The 21,964-nt window shown below is 50.2% G+C and overlaps 1 protein-coding gene and 1 pseudogene across 1 annotated transcript in view; both read right to left on the bottom strand.

The window, feature by feature from the left end:
- Positions 1-21,964, bottom strand: part of LOC147102040 (protein spinster homolog 1-like) — a 187,295-nt gene that overhangs the window by 144,422 nt on the left and 20,909 nt on the right. The window contains exons 3-6 of the mRNA XM_085964196.1: positions 13,431-13,567; positions 12,142-12,293; positions 10,560-10,626; positions 7,674-7,816 (exon numbers count right to left, since the gene is read on the bottom strand). Coding sequence (XP_085820322.1) covers positions 7,674-7,816; positions 10,560-10,626; positions 12,142-12,293; positions 13,431-13,567 — 499 coding nt within the window. The remainder of the gene's footprint in view (positions 1-7,673; positions 7,817-10,559; positions 10,627-12,141; positions 12,294-13,430; positions 13,568-21,964) is intronic.
- On the bottom strand, positions 1,368-1,486 carry LOC147102041 (5S ribosomal RNA; annotated as a pseudogene).

Raw genomic sequence — 21,964 nt, 5'->3', positions numbered from 1 at the left:
TTCAGAGCTTAGGGCCGAGGCAACAGAAGTCACGGCCACCAAAGGTTGAGTGATTATAATCAGGGATGCTCAAGAGGACAGAATTAGAGGAGTGCAGATATCTCGGGGGGTTGTAGAGCAGGAGGAGATTACAGAGAAAGGGAGGAGTGAGATCATGGAGAGATTTGAAAACAAGAATAAGAATTTTGAAATCGAGGCGTTGCTTAACCAGGAGCCAATGTAGGTTAGCGAGCACAGCGGGTGATGGGTGAACGGGACTTGGTGTGAGTTAGGACACAGGAAGCAGAGTTTTGGATGACCTGAAGTTTACGTAGGGTAGAACATGGGAGGCCAACCAGGAGTGCGTTGGAATAGTCAAGTCCAGAGGTAACAAAGGCATTGATGAAGGTTTCAGCAGCGGATGAGCTGAGGCAGGGCGGAAACCGGCGATGTTACGGAAGTGGGAATAGGCGGTCTTAGTTATGCTGTGGATATGTGGTCAGAGGCTCATTTCAGGGTCAAATATGACACCAAGGTTGCGAAGAGTGTGGTTCAGCCTCAGACACGTTAGGGAGCGGGATGGAGTCGGTGGCTAGGATACAGAGTTTATGGCGGGGACCGAAGACAATGGCATCGGTCTTCCCAATATTTAGTTGGAGGAAATTTCTGCTCATCCTCTGACAAGCAGTCTGACAATTTAGACACCGTGGAAGGGTCGAGAGAAGTGGTGCTGAGGTAGAGCTGGGTGTCAGCAGCGTACATGTGGAAACTGACGCTGTGTTTTCGGATGATGTCGTCGAGGTGCAACATGTAGATGAGAAATAGGAGGGGCCAAGGATAGCTCCTTGGGGGACCCCAGAGGTAACGATGCGGGAGCTGGAAGAGAAGCCGTTGCAGGTGATTCTCTGGCTATGATTAGATAGTTAAGGATGGAACCAGGCGAGTGCAGTCCCACCCTGCTAGACAATGGTGGAGCGGCATTGGAGGAGGATGGAGAGGTCAACTGTGTCAAAGGCTGCAGACAAGTCAAGAAGGACAAGGGGTGATATTTGCCTTAGTCACAGTCACAAAGTATGTCCTTTGTGACTTTGATAAGAGCCATCTAATTGCTGCTCTTTCTACATTATTCTCTGCTCTGTTGCAGTTTGTCTCTCCTCTCTGCTGCTGCGTCCTGATGCCCCTCTGCCAGTGTGTGTTTCTTTGTTATTTTATTTTCTTCTTCTGCTTTCCCCCCCCTGTCTCGAACCCCTTGCCTTTGTGTTGCAACAGGAGAATGTGAAGAAAAAAATGGTCAAACGAGAGAGAAAGAGTGTGCAGCAAAAAGGTTGTTGATTGATTAACGGCAGTGTGAGTGTGCAGAGCTGTGAGCAGCCTCTGGCGGCCGCAAAAGCCTACTGCACCTGGTATTCCCAGGCAGTCTCCCATCCAAGTACTAACCAGGCCTGACTCTGCTTAGCTTCCGAGATCAGACGAGATCGGGCGTTTTCAGACTAGTGTGGCCATAGGCATTTACTGCCTGGCTTTCACTTTACTTAAAGGCACGCTGTCTGTTTTGCTTGTGTATGCATTCAGAGCATTTCCTGCTCACTTCTGGCAATTTTCTCTCCCCGCTCCCGTCCTGCTGTCCCTTTACACCTCCTGCCTCTTGCACCCTCTCCCTGTCTTGTCCCCTCCTGCTCCCCGAGATGTCACACCCTCGTCTTTCTTTCGAGTACTTAAACCGACCCCGCAACTCGCTCCCGGCTCCGCCCCACTGACACCAGAATCGTTGGCTCCAGCGCCCGACTCTACCCTCCACCCGCGCTCCCCTCCGCTGTCTTTATCCTTTTCCACTGTACTCAGTGTCTTTCCCACCATCTCCATTTTGTTCCCCACTCACAACTCTTCTGCCTCTTCCTACACTCTTTTCTCCTTCCGTTCTCCAGCTGTGTCCTCTGCCTCTTCAGCTCCACTCACACACCTACTCCTTCTCCCACCTTCTCATCCCTCAAGGGGCTCCTTCGGCCGCACAGTCACAGCAGGCAGGGTCTTTGTGACACACCCCACAACTCTCCATTCTGCAGCTCCGAGCGATGTGTCCAGACTCGCCGCAGTTATAACAGTACAGGTCTGGACAGCTTCATAAAAGATGGTCGTGTCCAAGACAACAACACCCCTTCACCTGGTTATCGTGCAGTGCCCGGAAGTACTGAACTCCTTCCGTCGTCTCAAATTTCATACTATACGGCAGCGACCTCACCCGCTCTGGGAACCGCACCTTCGCGTAACGGCTTCTATCTGCTACACGTGTTCTGCCTCCAACAGAAACAAATTACAAGCCCTACCCTTCATAGCCTTGCCTCAAGCTTCAAAAGTACCTTAGTTTCATCATTTACTCCCTCACTGCCCCAATCACTCCCTCAATCCCCATCACTCACTCATTCCATCACTCACTCAATCCCCCATAACTCCCTCAGTCTCCCCCATCACTCCCCCACTCTCCCCATCACTCACTCACTCCATCACTCCCCCCAATCGCTCCCTCACTCCCCCCCAATCGCTCCCTCACTCCCCCATCACTCCCCCCCAATCGCTCCCTCACTCCCCCCCAATCACTCCCTCCATTCACTCCCCCCAATCACTCCCTCCATTCACTCCCCCCCCATCACTCCCTCACTCCCTCCATTCACTCCCTCACTCCCCCCAATCACTCCCTCCATTCACTCCCTCACTCCCTCCATTCACTCCCCCCCATCACTCCCTCCATTCACTCACTCCCTCCATTCACTCACTCCCCCCCAATCACTCCCCCCATTCACTCCCTTGCCTTGTCCATTCTGGGTCCGCTGTGGTTGAATGTTTTTTGCTGGAGGCGGGCGCACTGTGGCGGGAAGTTTAAACCGCTGATGTCGCGGGAGCGGTTGGTAGCGCTCGGGGAGGAACGCGGCCAGCGAGGCGGGAATCCCGGGACACGGCCACCCTGCCTCATTATCATTCTTTTACTCGGTTTCCTGCCCGCAGGTGGAAGGTTGTTCGGCGGGGAAGCCTGTGGTGGTAGGCCGCGGCCGGTCTGTTGGAGACAATCCCCGGAGGGGCTGGGGTCGGATTTCGCATATTTGCTGATTTAACCACCCGCCGATTTAAAATTCCACCCAAGTGTCTCCCGGGCTGAGGGCGCACCGTCTACAGAAGCCGCTGGGATTTCCTTTCTTTAAAAAATTCCCCAGTGGGTTCTGTCGCCAGCTTCTGACTCTCCCGCCAGCTTTACCGCCCCGGGCTGCGCTCAGGAGATGTTTAAACACCCGGGCAGTAAAGGGTGAAACTTTACCCCACTGCATCGGGTGGAGGGAACAGAAGCCCCGCGTTTAGCTGATCTGAGATGGAGCAACAGTCGGCGCGTGACAACTGGCCTTAGGTTAGCGATAGAAAAACGCAAGAGTCAAGTCTCCTGCTCCTCATCACTATCCCTGACCCCATCCCACTGGAAATCGTGAGTGTGTGAGAGACTGAGTGTATGTGACTGTGTGTATGTGTGCCTGAGTGTGACTGTTCAGGACCAAGCTCCTCTGCGATGCCCTCCACAGTCAAATAGCCTGCTGTCTAGATTCGTACCTGAAGACCGATCACTTGGGTAGGGTGCCAGAGGGCAGCCAGCATTCATGGGACTTTACCGCAGCAACAATCAATGGTTTCAGAAGTAGAGGGGCGATAGATAATGGGGGAAATAAATTGGCAGTTGTCTCTGTGTCCACAGGCTGGTGCTGTCCGGTTGCTATTGAAACCTGCCTGCTAAAAGCTGAGTTCTCGTTGCAGCAGATTTTTTACGTTTCCTTTATCCACTGTCGGTTATTTTTGATTGATTCTCTAAGTGTACTCGTTGGAAGTGACTAGCTTGGCTGCTTTGGGAGCTTTATATCTGACGAATTAAACGTCAGCCCTAGCTCAGTTGGCAGCTCTCTCACCTCTGAGTCGTGGGTTAAATCTCCACTCCAGTCCCAAAGCGCTTCACAGCCACTGAAGTACTTTTTGACGTGTAGTCGCTGTCGTAATGTGGGAAACGCGGCAGCCAGTATTTGCGCACAACAAGATCCCACAAACAGCCATGAGACAGTCGCCAGATAATATGTTTTAGGTGTTAAAGGATAAATATTGGCCCAGGACACTGGGGATAACTCCCCTGCTCATCTTCAAAACAGTGCCATGGGATCTTTTACATCAACCTGAGAGAGCAGACGGGGCCTCGGTTTAACATCTCATCCGAGAGACGGCACCTCCGACAGTGCAGCGCTCCCTCAGCACTGCACTGGAGTGTCAGCCTAGATTTTTGTGCTCAAATCTGAAATGGGGCTTGAACCCACAACCTTCTGATTCCGAGGCTACCCACTAGGCACAGCTGACACGTAGTTCCCCCTTCGTACTTCAATTCAGTCCTTCAATATAGTCCTCCCAACTCTGGAGCCTACAGCCTCGGCGGGCTCAATTCTGCAGTGACCATTCTCAGCTCAGATCAGCATGCCCCTAACTGTGGTGACTATGGTCTGTGTTTATACTCATCGTTGCAAAGATCCCTTTCAAACTGTGCATGAGTGCTCTCCGAGTCAGTTGCTGCCAAGAAGCTACTTGTTTGTGGCTTAAGTTAGAAAAGTCTAGGCCTGTTAGTCTCGCTTTGGTTATTGGTAAACTACTAGACTCTAATACAGGGTGAAATATCCAGCACTTGTAGTCCTTCGGGTCCAGTCAACACTAGATTTCTAAAGGTCATACTTGATCAATCTTATAGAGTTCTTTGAAGAAACAGAGAGGGTAGATAAAGGAAATGTAGCGGATGTGGTTTAAATCAATTTTCAGAAAGCATTTGATCAGGTACTAAGAGGCTTAAGGCAAAGGTCATTGTTCACGGAACTAAGAGGAATGTGGTCACATGGATGGAGAGATAGTTGGAGCAAAGGGTAGGGATAAAAGGCAGTTTCTCCGACTGGAAATATGTGAATGGAATTTTCAACAAACATCAAGTAGCTCTGTCTTGTTTTGGTCTGGTAGCTGCCCCATTAAATTAGACATTGTTCCCGAGAGTGAGCCTACACAGGCTCGGTCTGTATCATTACATATGTTGTGAGGTTTGTTATTGTTGTCTCCCCAATAACAGGCTTGCGATTAAGTCAAACTTATATAGACTTCATTACTGGTACATTTGGGCCTGTTGTTCTTTGAATGAGGCTGAGCGGCAGTTACTAATTTCTAACGAGCTGTGGCAGCCTGTCGAGGAGGATAAAAAGGGACACATTTGAGAAGAGTACTTTGAGTGGAGCTAAATCAAACAAACTGAAATCTTCCTAAAAAGGCAGGCAGATTTTAACTGGCCTCCACAGCGTGTAAGGAAATAAGAAAGAGGCAAAATGTAACATAGAAACATAGAAGATAGGAGCAGGAGTAGGCCATTCGGCCCTTCGAGCCTGCTCCGCCATTCAATGAGATCATGGCTGATCATCCAAATTCAGTACCCTGTCCCTGCCTTCTCCCCATATCCCTTGATCCCTTTAGCCTTAAGAAATATATCCAACTCTTTTTTGAATATATTTAATGAACTGGCCTCCACCGCCCTCTGTGGCAGAGAATTCCACAGGTTCACCACTCTCTGGGTGAAGAAATTCCTCCTCATTTTAGTCCTAAATGGCTTACCCCTTATCCTTAGACTATGACCCCTGGTTCTGGACTCCCCGGCCATCATAAACATCCTTCCTGCATCTAGTCTGTCCAGGCCTGACAGAATTTTATAGGTTTCGATGAGATCCCCTCTCAATCTTCTAAACTCCAGTGAGTATAAGCCCAATCGACACAATCTCTCCTCATACGTCATTCCTGCCATCCCAGGTATCAGCCTGGTGAATCTTCGCTGCACTCCTTCCATGGCAAGAACGTCCTTCCTCAGGTAAGGTGACCAAAACTGCACACAATACTCAAGGTGCGGTCTCACCAAGGCCCTGTACAACCGTAGCAAGACATCCTTGTTCCTGTACTTGAACCCTCTTGCTACGAAGGCCAACATACCATTTGCCTTCTTAACCGCCTGCTGCACCTGCATGCTTACCTTCAGCGACTGGTGCACAAGAACACCCAGGTCTCTTTGCACTTCCCCTTCTCCCAATCTATTGCCACTCAAATAATCTGCCTTCCTGTTTTTGCCACCAAAGTGGATAACCTCACATTTATCCACATTATAGTGCATTTGCCATGTTTCTGCCCAATCACCCAACCTGTCCAAATCGTACTGGAGTTTCACGACATCCTCCTCACAGCTTACCCTCCCACCCAGCTTTGTGTCGTCTGCAAATTTGGAGATATTACATCCAATTCCCTCGTCCAGATCATATATATATATTGTGAACAGCTGGGGTCCTGGGACCGATGCTTGCGGTACCCCACTAGTCACTGCCTGCCACTCGGAAAACGACCCGTTTATTCCAACTCTTTGCTTTCTGTCCGCCAACCAGTTCTCTATCCAAGTCAATACCTTGCCCCCAATCCCATGTGCCTTAATTTTGCACGCTAATCTCTTATGCGGGACCTTATCAAAAGCCTTCTGAAAGTCCAAATACACCACATCCACTGGTTCTCCCTTATCTATTTTACCAGTTACATCCTCAAAAAATTCCAGTAGATTAGTTGCTAACTGCAGAATGGAGTTAGGCTGGTAGGATGGGCAGACAGGTGGCAGGCGCAGTTCAATTGAGAAAAAATGTAAAGTAAGAAGAGTTCATTGTAAGTGATAACATTTCTAATGGAGTAGAGGAGCAGATAGCCCTTGTTGAATTAATGCACAGGTCAGTGCAAGTGGATAAGGCCATAAAAAAGGAAAATTGAATCCTTTGATTTTGTACCTAGAGTTGTAGTAATGCTCAACTTGCAGATGACCTTGGTTAGGCTGCAGTTGGAGTATTGTGTGCAGTTTAGGGCATCCTGTTATAGGAAGGAGATAAAAGCAATGGGAAAGGGTCAGCGTACTCTCACTGGGCTGTTACCGGAGATGAGGGGTTACAGTTACGAAGAGAGACTTGAGAAGTTAGGGCTTTTCACTGGAGCTGAGAAGGTTAAGGGGTGACCTGATAGAGGTCTTCAAAATTATGAAGTGTTACAATAAGGTAAATAGTGAGAGGTTGCTTCCACTGGCAAGATAATATGAAATTTAAGATAATCTCAAAAACGAAAGAAGAGATTAGAAAATGTCTTTACACAAAGAGTGGCTGCATTGTAGAATTCCCTGCCATGAACTGTTGAAGCAGAGTTCATAACTACTTGTAAAGGAATTAGACACCTGAGAAAGAGGAGTATTAAAGGGTACGGGGGAGAGCAGGAGAGTGGGATTAAAGAGTATTAAAAGGAGTGGGTTTAAAGAGGAGTTTTACAGGATGCAGGGGGAGCGAGCAGGAGAGTGATATTAGACTAGGTGGCTCGTGGAACAAGCATGAACTTGGCGGGGTGGGATAGCCTGTTTCTGTGCTGGAACATTCTACGATTCCAAGTTTGGCACTGGGCTGGGTGTCACATGACTCCTGATCTAACAAGAGCAGCAGCTGACCCCACCCGTTCAGATTATTTTTCCGATTTCTATTCACTCCCAGCGGCAGCAGCAACAACAACAACTTGCATTTGTATAGCGCCTTTGACGTAGTAAAAACGTCCCAAGGCCCCGATTAAACCAGAGGTCAAGAACCTACTTCTTAAACAGGTACACGAGATCCTGCTGCCAGGAGGTCCTGGAGAGTGGTGAGTCCTTGTGATCTTCTGAGGCTCCACGTGGAGGGTTCGGGACCAGGAACACGAGGAAGAATAAGACCAGGAGCCCAATACACGGGGTCACCTGTGAAAGCAAGCAAATCAAGCATGCTGCTAAGTGAAATATTTAACGCATAATCAGAAACTGGCCGCAATAGTTGTTTTCCTACATTTACAGAAAGGGTAAGATGCTCCTGTGAAAGTACTTTAAATCTAAAGGTATCCCCGATGGTTAAATATTGTTAAAATATTCCAAGGAGCGGTCTCAAATTTTCCACCCAGCTGGTGACTTGGTACAGCCCAGCTGGTGACTTGGTACAGCCCAGCTGGTGGAGTTGGTACAGCCCAGCTGGTGGAGTTGGTACAGCCCAGCTGGTGGAGTTGGTACAGCCCAGCTGGTGACTTGGTACAGCCCTGCTGGTGGAGTTGGTACAGCCCTGCTGGTGGAGTTGGTACAGCCCTGCTGGTGGAGTAGGTACAGCCCTGCTGGTGGAGTCGGTACAGCCCAGCTGGTGGAGTCGGTACAGCCCAGCTGGTGGAGTCGGTACAGCCCTGCTGGTGGAGTCGGTACAGCCCAGCTGGTGGAGTCGGTACAGCCCAGCTGGTGGAGTCGGTACAGCCCAGCTGGTGGAGTCGGTACAGCCCAGCTGGTGGAGTCGGTACAGCCCAGCTGGTGGAGTCGGTACAGCCCAGCTGGTGGAGTCGGTACAGCCCAGCTGGTGGAGTCGGTACAGCCCAGCTGGTGGAGTCGGTACAGCCCAGCTGGTGGAGTCGGTACAGCCCAGCTGGTGGAGTCGGTACAGCCCAGCTGGTGGAGTCGGTACAGCCCAGCTGGTGGAGTCGGTACAGCCCAGCTGGTGGAGTCGGTACAGCCCAGCTGGTGGAGTCGGTACAGCCCAGCTGGTGGAGTCGGTACAGCCCAGCTGGTGGAGTCGGTACAGCCCAGCTGGTGGAGTCGGTACAGCCCAGCTGGTGGAGTCGGTACAGCCCAGCTGGTGGAGTCGGTACAGCCCAGCTGGTGGAGTCGGTACAGCCCAGCTGGTGGAGTCGGTACAGCCCAGCTGGTGGAGTCGGTACAGCCCAGCTGGTGGAGTCGGTACAGCCCAGCTGGTGGAGTCGGTACAGCCCAGCTGGTGGAGTCGGTACAGCCCAGCTGGTGGAGTCGGTACAGCCCAGCTGGTGGAGTCGGTACAGCCCAGCTGGTGGAGTCGGTACAGCCCAGCTGGTGGAGTCGGTACAGCCCAGCTGGTGGAGTCGGTACAGCCCAGCTGGTGGAGTCGGTACAGCCCAGCTGGTGAACTTGGTACAGCCCAGCTGGTGACTTGGTACAGCCCAGCTGGTGGAGTCGGTACAGCCCAGCTGGTGAACTTGGTACAGCCCAGCTGGTGACTTGGTACAGCCCAGCTGGTGGACTTGGTACAGCCCAGCTGGTGGACTTGATACAGCCCAGCTGGTGGACTTGGTACAGCCCAGCTGGTGACTTGGTACAGCCCAGCTGGTGACTTGGTACAGCCCAGCTGGTGGAGTTGGTACAGCCCAGCTGGTGGAGTTGCTACAGCCCAGCTGGTGACTTGGTACAGCCCAGCTGGTGACTTGGTACAGCCCAGCTGGTGGAGTTTGTGCAGCCCAGCTGGTGGAGTTGGCGCAGCCCAGCTGGTGGAGTTGGCGCAGCCCAGCTGGTGGAGTTGTCGCAGCCCAGCTGGTGGAGTTGGCGCAGCCCAGCTGGTGGAGTTGGCGCAGCCCAGCTGGTGGAGTTGGCGCAGCCCAGCTGGTGGAGTTGGCGCAGCCCAGCTGGTGGAGTTGGCGCAGCCCAGCTGGTGGAGTAGGCGCAGCTCAGCTCCGCCTTGGGCAGCTCTCATTAGACGGGCCAGGAATCAGCATACTCCTGGGGCTTGGATACTGATACTTATGTTCCCACAAACCTAAAAGAGGAATGGAACCCCTGATATAATGTATTTTCTAAGTGCACTGGAATGCCAAGGTCCGGGTATAATTGTTCCCGGATGAGCCATCTGCAACACACAAGACCCCACAGTGGGGGGGCTGTTGGAAAATTTTGCGCATAGCCTCACCTTTGAGAAGACAGTGTGTGAGACGTTACTCAGACCACGTACAGCACGCTCCATGACACCTTCACAAAAACATGTCGATGGCTACCTGTGGTGTTTGACACGTGCTGACTGTGTGAGGATTAGATTACACCATTGAGTAACGGCTCGGTGTTAAACTGTTTCTAACACCTGGATCGACTGCGAGTTTGCTGAACAAAAGGCAGGCAAAGCTTCTACTCTACCTGTGTGTGGGGGCATTTGTGAGATTACAGTCTCTAATTCACATAACAAGGGATTTCATTATTAATGTCCCCAGGTCACACTATCACAGAATGAGATAGTCGGTGCACTCCCAGTTGTAGAGGACACAGGGTCCACTTACAGCAGAGTCCCGTGACACTAACCTGAGGGAACTGATTGGGGGTCATTTTGACTGTGCAATAGTGTTAAACAGGTGACAGCGAATCAGCCACCTGTTTTACATCACTCCCGATTTCCATTTCAATTGACAAGTGGAAATAACAATCGGGAGAGATATAATGTAGGCTGACGATTTGCAATCACCTGATTTTAAACTATTGCACAAAGTCAGTATTACCCCCATTGATTTCCCCTCCTCACTGATGAGCATCTGCAAGAGGGTGTGGGTCTGAATTTAGGATTTCCCCCTTGTGCCGGGGGAACTTTGTTGTATTTCACTGAGTAGTGACAGAACTCCCCACGACGATTACACCACACTAAACAGGCCTGTATTCATCGCACAACAATCGTTCTTACCCTCATTGCCCAGTGCCAATCGCCAGTCAGTTTCATTACTCCAGACCCAAGGATGTAACCCAGGCCACTGCAACAGAACAAATAAGACATGTTTAACTCCTAATATTCCAACAGCAAAGTTCTTTCTGTATTATAGACCCTTGTCTGCCCAACTCTCAATTCTTCTACTTTAAACCTCCCAGCTGTACTGATCAGTTCCAACGTCAGAGAACTGGACTTATCCTAAATCAGTTCTTAGTTAATTGAAGGAAACCTGATGTGAAATCTGAGGTGATTAACTGATGTGCGTTTTTAAATTTATATGCCCATCAACAGATGGAGCCTCTTGGCCAATGATGCCAGCCATGATGAATGTCGCCATTACCCTCCAAAAGTCACTTACTGTGGAGAACATTCATCAACCGATGGAGCCGACATTAGGAAAAGCATCAACGAGTCTTGTCGTAGAGTGTCCCACTGCAGGTGGAAAAATGGAGCTGGCCGTAGGTTTGGTTCATACCTACCGAGCGGGACGCTTGACTTCTAAAGAGGACAACTGACGCCTACATTTACCTGTGCTCTTGGTCGACATCAGTTTGTGGAGTGATTCATTGCTGTGTGTTTTACTGAACAGGGTAGTTTGTTAACTAAAGTCGACTGAAACTATAACACATTAATTCATTTGTACATCTTCCCATCTGCTTTTGCTTAAAATTGTAAAATGTTGACTTCTGCTGAAATGGAGAACAATATTCTAATTGTCGAGGTGTGCAAAAGTTTTCTATTTACTATCACATCCGACCGGAGAGCTGAAGACTGGGTCAACGTCCCATTGGGGTACTTGTATCCAAAGGGAGTGGGTGGTCCCCCCACACTTTAAAGGGTAAGTGGGGCTCTTTAGCCTTGGTTGCAGCCCACCTAGGAGACAGTCCTCCAAAGATAAAAACTGTAGGGCTGGCAATGGGAAACCATCTCAGCTACTCTTCCCCAGTAAGTGGCTGAAGAATCTCACGTGTGAGACTTGAGTTAGGACCTGCCCTGGAACAGAACACAGTGGGCGGATGGACTATCATAACTGGTGGTTAGAAGCACCCAGCAATCTAAGATTGTTTCACATCTGTAACATAACGTATGTGGGGGTGAGGGTTGGAGATCAAGACCCCCCCCCCCCACCTCCAAAGAAAATTACAAAGTTACATAGAGAGAACGGCCCCCTTATAAAGCGTGGGGGGTGGTGGGGTGGAGATTGCTGCTTGACCAGGGCTGCCAACTAAAGAACGAGTGACTGTCCGGTACCACATTACCTGTCCCCACCTGCTCTAGTGGGTGTGGTGGTGGCACAGGTGCCCACCAGCAACATTCTCATTTGTGGAAACTCCACCCTCCCCTGCCCTGCCCACCACCTCCGGTTACTCTGGCTGGGTCAGAAGTGCAGGTTTGCAGTGGGCACACTCCAGAAGATTCTATGGCTCCATGTGTTGGGAGTTCGAGCCAACGGGGTTACTCCCAAAGGGACGGACATGCCTAGTTCCCCATCCACCCCGTAATTTCATCAGCGTTACAGAGCGCAGAAAGAAGGCAAGGCCATCAGTAAAGCACGTACCTTCCCACTGGGATCGCAATGTAGAAGATGGAGAGCATCCATGTCCTTTTATCATCCACAAAGAGGTCTGCAATGATGGTGGGTGCGATCGTAGAGTAACTGGCTTCTCCGATGCCAACAAACGCCCGGCACACAAGCAGCAGCCAAAAGTGCTGAGGAGAAAAATAAGTTGGAAAAATAAATGATGAGTGGAAAGTCAACGACATACCAGTGAACATTTCTCAGTCGGGAGGGTTATTGAGAACTGCATCCGGCAGGAGCGGTGGATAAATACACCGTCCTTTCTCCTCAGCTCCTCGGTTCAAAGACAGCCCAATCCGTAGGGTCCGCTGTGAAATGAGTTGAGCAGTTTCAATGGGCATCAATTCACTGGACCAAATAGCGTGTAAATTGGCACTAATCTGGCGATCACATTTAGTTTCTGTGGCATGGGAATTGGAACGTGTCATTTTGGTGCAACTGGAGTTGTTTTCAGATGGTCTTTGAGGCCCCTTTAATGGGTCATATAGCACCATCAAACTTGTGACCTCCACCACCTATAGCAGCAGCTGCATGGGAACACCACCACCTCCAAGTTCCCCTCCAATTCACACACCATTCTGACTTGGAAGTATATCACCGTTCCTTCGTCGTCGCTGGTTCTCTCCTACGAATCAGCATTACTGGTGCATATAAATAATCAGAGTGCCGATTGACACCGCTGTGTCAACCAATGAGTTGGAGGTGGGCCGGTATCTACGGCAGGACTCACAGCAAACAGTCTATTTTACAGCAAACAATCTATTTTACATCAAACAAAGTCTATTTACTCAGCAAACAGTCTATTTTACAGCAAACAAAGTCTGTTTATTTACTCAGCAAATAGTCTACAGAGTCTATTTTTAAAAAGTGTCTCTGCAAGCTACAGCAAACCGAACTCATGACCGAGACTACAGCAAGGTCTCCCAATAAAAGCGGGGTGATTTCTCCCGCAAAATGCAGTGAGTGGAGGATAGTTACATACAAATGATGTGTGTAAATCAATCCCAGTCACTGACAGCAGTGCAGTCTCTAGGCGTGATTGACGGGGGAGTTAACCAATCATCTCCACTCAGGCCGGGAATAGCGGTGTCACTCTGTGCAGCCATTTATATGTGTAATAAGCAGCCAGCTTCTGCAGTGAAAACTGGCCTAGACACAGACCATGGGCACTTGCACATAGGAATACAGAAGACTAGAGTAGGAAGAATTGTATTCTCTAGCCCCAACTTTGACAACTACATCATTAACATTAAAATAAATCCGCCTACAGACTGAGTGACGAACGATCCTGCCAGTGTCACGCCACACCATATGAATATTCCGATGCACATGAGAATCTTCCTGTTGTACCGATCACCCAGGTAACCAAACAAAGGAGCCAGCACCATGTAGCTGCAGATAAAGGCTGAACAAAACAGGCAAGTCAGTGATTAAACAGTCGTCTCAACATCGAGCCAGCAAATTCTAGATGAGCAGGGCCACAGCATTACAGCATGTGTAAAGTTCTCCTAACTGCATTTAAAGGTCAGCCGTGGCTCAGTGGGCAGCACTCACACCTCTGAGTTAGAACGGTTGTGGGTTCAAGTCCCATGTCCAGAGACTTGAGCACAAAAATCCAGGCTGGCATTCCAGTGCAGTGCTGAGGGGGGCACTGCATTGTCGGGAGGTGCCAGCTTTCGGATGAGACGTTAAACCGAGGCCCCATCTGCTCTCTTATCTGGACGTAAAACATCCCGCGGCACTATTTAAAGAAAAGCAGCGGAGTTCTCGTTCAACCAACATCACCAAAACAGATGATCTCATTGCTGTTCGTGGGACCTTGCTGCCACGTTTCCCTTCATTACAACAGTGACTACACTTCAAAAAGTACTTCACTGGCTGTACAGTGCTCTGGGCCAGCCTGAGGTGGTGCAACACAACTGCAAGTTTTTCTTTCATTCAGTGGGGTCCCCCCATAGCAGCATATGTCGCGGAAGGAGGCCGTTCAGCCCATTCTCTCTTTGCTGGAACAGTCTAAAACTAATCCCACGTTCTCCCCTTAGCCCTATATTTTATCTCCGCTTTCAATGTTTATCCAAGTTTCCCTTAAAAGATGCAATGGTCTCTGCTTCAACCACTTCCAGCCTCCAACAGCTGTCAGATAAAGATCGGGAGGCAGTGAAGCTTGCTGTGCCATTGGTTTTGCTTCACTGTTGTTTCCTGCCTACTTTCAAAATGTCCGCCAAGGGTCTCAGCAGTCACAGGCATTCGGAGGCCTAAAGGTGGGTGGGCAGAGGGACGCTGGGGGAGAAAAACAACTGGGAGAGAATTGGAGAGGGGGGGAAGTGGCAGCAAGAGAGACAGCGGAAGAGACATTCCAGTCAGACATCAAGAGGAAATCAAAACCAAGAGAAAAAAGACGAGATGAAGTACCAACAAGAGAGAAAAGCATCATAGGCGTGAATCAGTGTGCTAACTCTCCAAGGCAGCTGCGTCCAATGCACAGTGCCACTGCCACCACCAGATGGGATCCTGGTGTAACAGAGCAGCAGAACCAACAGAAGCTGAAAAGTACAGCAGATAATATACCCTCCCTACAACACAAATGGGAAAGTATGGTGATATATACACTGCTAGCAGCTCCTTTATAGAGAAACCACATAAAATGCTCTCCTATTACATGTGCATTAATTCAACAGACTTTATGATTCACAGGGATGTTATGGCGGAATTAAAGGAGCAGTGTATCTAGGGCAGAAGCCACTGGTAGAATCAGCCCAATCAACAGGGCCCAGGACAATGGGCTCACTGTCGAGTCCACCGGTGACAGATCCTAGCAGATCTCCCGTGGCATTGCTCCCGGTCTGCAGTGCTTTATAAAGACAGGAGCATTGTAGTAGGCAATGCGCCGTGTATTATTCTGCTGCTAAAACACTGCGGTGTTTAACCTAGACTTATCCTTTAAGACCCAATCACTGTAAATCCTAAGGCCAGATGGCAGTTGATTGTTGTCGGCGGGGTAAGTTTTCAGGTTGTAAATTCCTGGCTCTGGGTCAGAAGAAACCAGCATGAAATGAGTGTTTTTCTTTGAAATACCCTTGACACTCAGAAGTGTGACAGATATGCACTTGTGAAATGCGAGACTTTACATATAAAGAGAGAGAGTGTAAATGTTCGACATATTAGTCCTTCAAACAGTAATGCAGCTTACCATGGGGATGGAAGGCTGTAATAGGAGCTGTTGGGCAAGAATGTTCAACTCTGGCCCTGGCAAATCATGCTATGGGTGAAGGTCCATATTATATTCATTGTATCTACCATACAGGTTTGTCTTAAGTAAATACACTGGATATCATATTTCCTCTTGCTTTCAGTTTTTCATTCTCTTTCGTCTGGTGCTTTTCCACATGATAACCGTGGATGTTCAGGATTGGATCTGTTTTTTAAATTTTGGATGCCCAGTTCCAGGTCAAAGCCAAATGCAAGGAAATTACCCTGTAAACATCCTCCCTCCGCATTACCCTGTAAACATCCTTCCTCCGCATTACCCTGTAAACATCCTCCCTCCGCATTACCCTGTAAACATCCTCCCTCCGCATTACCCTGTAAACATCCTCCCTCCGCATTACCCTGTAAACATCCTTCCTCCGCATTACCCTGTAAACATCCTCCCTCCGCATTACCCTGTAAACATCCTCCCTCCGCATTACCCTGTAAACATCCTCCCTCCGCATTACCCTGTAAACATCCTCCCCCCGCATTACCCTGTAAACATCCTTCCTCCGCATTACCCTGTAAACATCCTCCCTCCGCATTACCCTGTAAACATCCTTCCTCCGCATTACCCTGTAAACATCCTCCCTCCGCATTACCCTGTAAACATCCTCCCCCCGCATTACCCTGTAAACATCCTCCCTCCGCATTACCCTGTAAACATCCTCCCTCCGCATTACCCTGTAAACATCCTCCCTCCGCATTACCCTGTAAACATCCTCCCTCCGCATTACCCTGTAAACATCCTCCCTCCGCATTACCCTGTAAACATCCTTCCTCCGCATTACCCTGTAAACATCCTCCCTCTGCATTACCCTGTAAACATCCTCCCTCCGCATTACCCTGTAAACATCCTCCCCCCGCATTACCCTGTAAACATCCTTCCTCCGCATTACCCTGTAAACATCCTTCCTCCTCATTACCCTGTAAACATCCTCCCTCCGCATTACCCTGTAAACATCCTTCCTCCGCATTACCCTGTAAACATCCTTCCTCCGCATTACCCTGTAAACATCCTCCCTCCGCATTACCCTGTAAACATCCTCCCTCCGCATTACCCTGTAAACATCCTCCCTCCGCATTACCCTGTAAACATCCTCCCTCCGCATTACCCTGTAAACATCCTTCCTCCGCATTACCCTGTAAACATCCTCCCTCTGCATTACCCTGTAAACATCCTCCCTCCGCATTACCCTGTAAACATCCTCCCCCCGCATTACCCTGTAAACATCCTTCCTCCGCATTACCCTGTAAACATCCTTCCTCCTCATTACCCTGTAAACATCCTCCCTCCGCATTACCCTGTAAACATCCTTCCTCCGCATTACCCTGTAAACATCCTTCCTCCGCATTACCCTGTAAACATCCTCCCTCCGCATTACCCTGTAAACATCCTCCCTCCGCATTACCCTGTAAACATCCTCCCTCCGCATTACCCTGTAAACATCCTCCCTCCGCATTACCCTGTAAACATCCTCCCTCCGCATTACCCTGTAAACATCCTTCCTCCGCATTACCCTGTAAACATCCTCCCTCCGCATTACCCTGTAAACATCCTCCCTCCGCATTACCCTGTAAACATCCTTCCTCCGCATTACCCTGTAAACATCCTCCCTCTGCATTACCCTGTAAACATCCTCCCTCCGCATTACCCTGTAAACATCCTCCCCCCGCATTACCCTGTAAACATCCTTCCTCCGCATTACCCTGTAAACATCCTTCCTCCTCATTACCCTGTAAACATCCTCCCTCCGCATTACCCTGTAAACATCCTTCCTCCGCATTACCCTGTAAACATCCTTCCTCCGCATTACCCTGTAAACATCCTCCCTCCGCATTACCCTGTAAACATCCTCCCTCCGCATTACCCTGTAAACATCCTCCCTCCGCATTACCCTGTAAACATCCTCCCTCCGCATTACCCTGTAAACATCCTTCCTCCGCATTACCCTGTAAACATCCTCCCTCTGCATTACCCTGTAAACATCCTCCCTCCGCATTACCCTGTAAACATCCTCCCCCCGCATTACCCTGTAAACATCCTTCCTCCGCATTACCCTGTAAACATCCTTCCTCCTCATTACCCTGTAAACATCCTCCCTCCGCATTACCCTGTAAACATCCTTCCTCCGCATTACCCTGTAAACATCCTTCCTCCGCATTACCCTGTAAACATCCTCCCTCCGCATTACCCTGTAAACATCCTCCCTCCGCATTACCCTGTAAACATCCTCCCTCCGCATTACCCTGTAAACATCCTCCCTCCGCATTACCCTGTAAACATCCTCCCTCCGCATTACCCTGTAAACATCCTTCCTCCGCATTACCCTGTAAACATCCTCCCTCCGCATTACCCTGTAAACATCCTCCCTCCGCATTACCCTGTAAACATCCTCCCTCCGCATTACCCTGTAAACATCCTCCCTCCGCATTACCCTGTAAACATCCTTCCTCCGCATTACCCTGTAAACATCCTCCCTCCGCATTACCCTGTAAACATCCTCCCTCCGCATTACCCTGTAAACATCCTCCCTCCGCATTACCCTGTAAACATCCTTCCTCCGCATTACCCTGTAAACATCCTCCCTCCGCATTACCCTGTAAACATCCTCCCTCCTCATTACCCTGTAAACATCCTTCCTCCGCATTACCCTGTAAACATCCTCCCTCCGCATTACCCTGTAAACATCCTCCCCCCGCATTACCCTGTAAACATCCTCCCTCCGCATTACCCTGTAAACATCCTCCCTCCGCATTACCCTGTAAACATCCTTCCTCCGCATTACCCTGTAAACATCCTCCCTCCGCATTACCCTGTAAACATCCTCCCTCCGCATTACCCTGTAAACATCCTTCCTCCGCATTACCCTGTAAACATCCTCCCTCCGCATTACCCTGTAAACATCCTCCCCCCGCATTACCCTGTAAACATCCTCCCTCCTCATTACCCTGTAAACATCCTCCCTCCTCATTACCCTGTAAACATCCTCCCTCCGCATTACCCTGTAAACATCCTCCCTCCGCATTACCCTGTAAACATCCTCCCTCCGCATTACCCTGTAAACATCCTCCCTCCGCATTACCCTGTAAACATCCTCCCCCCGCATTACCCTGTAAACATCCTTCCTCCGCATTACCCTGTAAACATCCTTCCTCCGCATTACCCTGTAAACATCCTCCCCCCGCATTACCCTGTAAACATCCTCCCTCCGCATTACCCTGTAAACATCCTTCCTCCGCATTACCCTGTAAACATCCTCCCTCCGCATTACCCTGTAAACATCCTCCCCCCGCATTACCCTGTAAACATCCTCCCTCCGCATTACCCTGTAAACATCCTCCCTCCGCATTACCCTGTAAACATCCTCCCCCCGCATTACCCTGTAAACATCCTACCTCCGCATTACCCTGTAAACATCCTTCCTCCGCATTACCCTGTAAACATCCTTCCTCCGCATTACCCTGTAAACATCCTCCCTCCGCATTACCCTGTAAACATCCTCCCTCCGCATTACCCTGTAAACATCCTTCCTCCGCATTACCCTGTAAACATCCTCCCTCCGCATTACCCTGTAAACATCCTTCCTCCGCATTACCCTGTAAACATCCTCCCTCCGCATTACCCTGTAAACATCCTCCCTCCGCATTACCCTGTAAACATCCTTCCTCCGCATTACCCTGTAAACATCCTCCCCCCGCATTACCCTGTAAACATCCTCCCTCCGCATTACCCTGTAAACATCCTCCCTCCGCATTACCCTGTAAACATCCTCCCTCCGCATTACCCTGTAAACATCCTCCCTCCGCATTACCCTGTAAACATCCTCCCTCCGCATTACCCTGTAAACATCCTCCCTCCGCATTACCCTGTAAACATCCTCCCTCCGCATTACCCTGTAAACATCCTCCCTCCGCATTACCCTGTAAACATCCTTCCTCCGCATTACCCTGTAAACATCCTCCCTCCGCATTACCCTGTAAACATCCTTCCTCCGCATTACCCTGTAAACATCCTCCCTCCGCATTACCCTGTAAACATCCTTCCTCCGCATTACCCTGTAAACATCCTCCCTCCGCATTACCCTGTAAACATCCTCCCCCCGCATTACCCTGTAAACATCCTCCCTCCGCATTACCCTGTAAACATCCTCCCTCCGCATTACCCTGTAAACATCCTCCCTCCGCATTACCCTGTAAACATCCTCCCTCCGCATTACCCTGTAAACATCCTTCCTCCGCATTACCCTGTAAACATCCTTCCTCCGCATTACCCTGTAAACATCCTTCCTCCGCATTACCCTGTAAACATCCTCCCTCCGCATTACCCTGTAAACATCCTTCCTCCGCATTACCCTGTAAACATCCTCCCTCCGCATTACCCTGTAAACATCCTTCCTCCGCATTACCCTGTAAACATCCTCCCTCCGCATTACCCTGTAAACATCCTTCCTCCGCATTACCCTGTAAACATCCTCCCTCCGCATTACCCTGTAAACATCCTCCCTCCGCATTACCCTGTAAACATCCTTCCTCCGCATTACCCTGTAAACATCCTCCCTCCGCATTACCCTGTAAACATCCTCCCTCCGCATTACCCTGTAAACATCCTTCCTCCGCATTACCCTGTAAACATCCTCCCTCCGCATTACCCTGTAAACATCCTTCCTCCGCATTACCCTGTAAACATCCTCCCTCCGCATTACCCTGTAAACATCCTCCCTCCGCATTACCCTGTAAACATCCTTCCTCCGCATTACCCTGTAAACATCCTCCCTCCGCATTACCCTGTAAACATCCTCCCTCCGCATTACCCTGTAAACATCCTTCCTCCGCATTACCCTGTAAACATCCTTCCTCCGCATTACCCTGTAAACATCCTCCCTCCGCATTACCCTGTAAACATCCTTCCTCCGCATTACCCTGTAAACATCCTCCCTCCGCATTACCCTGTAAACATCCTCCCTCCGCATTACCCTGTAAACATCCTCCCTCCGCATTACCCTGTAAACATCCTCCCTCCGCATTACCCTGTAAACATCCTTCCTCCGCATTACCCTGTAAACATCCTCCCTCCGCATTACCCTGTAAACATCCTTCCTCCGCATTACCCTGTAAACATCCTTCCTCCGCATTACCCTGTAAACATCCTCCCCCCGCATTACCCTGTAAACATCCTCCCTCCGCATTACCCTGTAAACATCCTCCCTCCGCATTACCCTGTAAACATCCTCCCTCCGCATTACCCTGTAAACATCCTCCCTCCGCATTACCCTGTAAACATCCTCCCCCCGCATTACCCTGTAAACATCCTTCCTCCGCATTACCCTGTAAACATCCTTCCTCCGCATTACCCTGTAAACATCCTTCCTCCGCATTACCCTGTAAACATCCTTCCTCCGCATTACCCTGTAAACATCCTCCCCCCGCATTACCCTGTAAACATCCTCCCTCCGCATTACCCTGTAAACATCCTTCCTCCGCATTACCCTGTAAACATCCTCCCTCCGCATTACCCTGTAAACATCCTCCCTCCGCATTACCCTGTAAACATCCTTCCTCCTCATGCCCCAAGCATCTCTCTGCCTAATTCCCATGGGGTTGTGATACACATCAGCTATGATCTAAGAGAATGGCAGAACAGGCTGGAGGGGCTGAATGGCCTACTCCTGTTCCTATATTCCCATTCCAAAACATTCCTCCTCCTCGTTCCCCCAGCATCCTTCCTCCCCATTACCCTAGTCCCGCACCTCCCCATTACACTAGCCCCTCTCCTCCCCATTCCCCTAGTCCCTCTCCTTCCCATTCCCCTAGTCCCTCTCCTCCCCATTCCCCTAGTCCCTCTCCTCCCCATTCCCCTAGTCCCTCTCCTTCCCATTCCCCTAGTCCCTCTCCTTCCCATTCCCCTAGTCCCTCTCCCCATTCCCCTAGCCCCTCTCCTTCCCATTCCCTTAGTCCCTCTCCTCCCCATTCCCCTAGTCCCTCTCCTCCCCATTCCCCTAGTCCCTCTCCTTCCCATTCCCGCAGCAACCTTCCTCCATTTTCCTAGCAACCTTCCTCCTCATTCCCCTAGTCCCTCTCCTTCCCATTCCCTGAGTCCCTCTCCTTCCCATTCCCCTAGTCCCTCTCCTTCCCATTCCCCTAGTCCCTCTCCTTCCCATTCCCCTAGTCCCTCTCCTTCCCATTCCCCTAGTCCCTCTCCTTCCCATTCCCCTAGTCCCTCTCCTCCCCATTCCCCTAGTCCCTCTCCTTCCCATTCCCCTAGTCCCTCTCCTTCCCATTCCCCTAGTCCCTCTCCTTCCCATTCCCCTAGTCCCTCTCCTTCCCATTCCCCTAGTCCCGCTCCTTCCCATTCCCCTAGTCCCTCTCCTCCCCATTCCCCTAGTCCCTCTCCTCCCCATTCCCCTAGCCCATCTCCTCCCCATTCCCCTAGTCCCTCTCCTCCCCATTCCCCTAGTCCCTCTCCTCCCCATTCCCCTAGTCCCTCTCCTTCCCATTTCCCTAGTCCCTCTCCTTCCCATTCCCCTAGTCCCTCTCCTTCCCATTCACCTAG

The sequence above is a fragment of the Somniosus microcephalus genome, chromosome 22 (genome assembly GCF_052327205.1).
Source record: "Somniosus microcephalus isolate GS21.2 chromosome 22, FLI_Smic_1.0, whole genome shotgun sequence".
Classification (NCBI taxonomy): Eukaryota; Metazoa; Chordata; class Chondrichthyes; order Squaliformes; family Somniosidae; genus Somniosus; species Somniosus microcephalus.
This window is presented reverse-complemented; position numbering and strand designations above follow the sequence as displayed.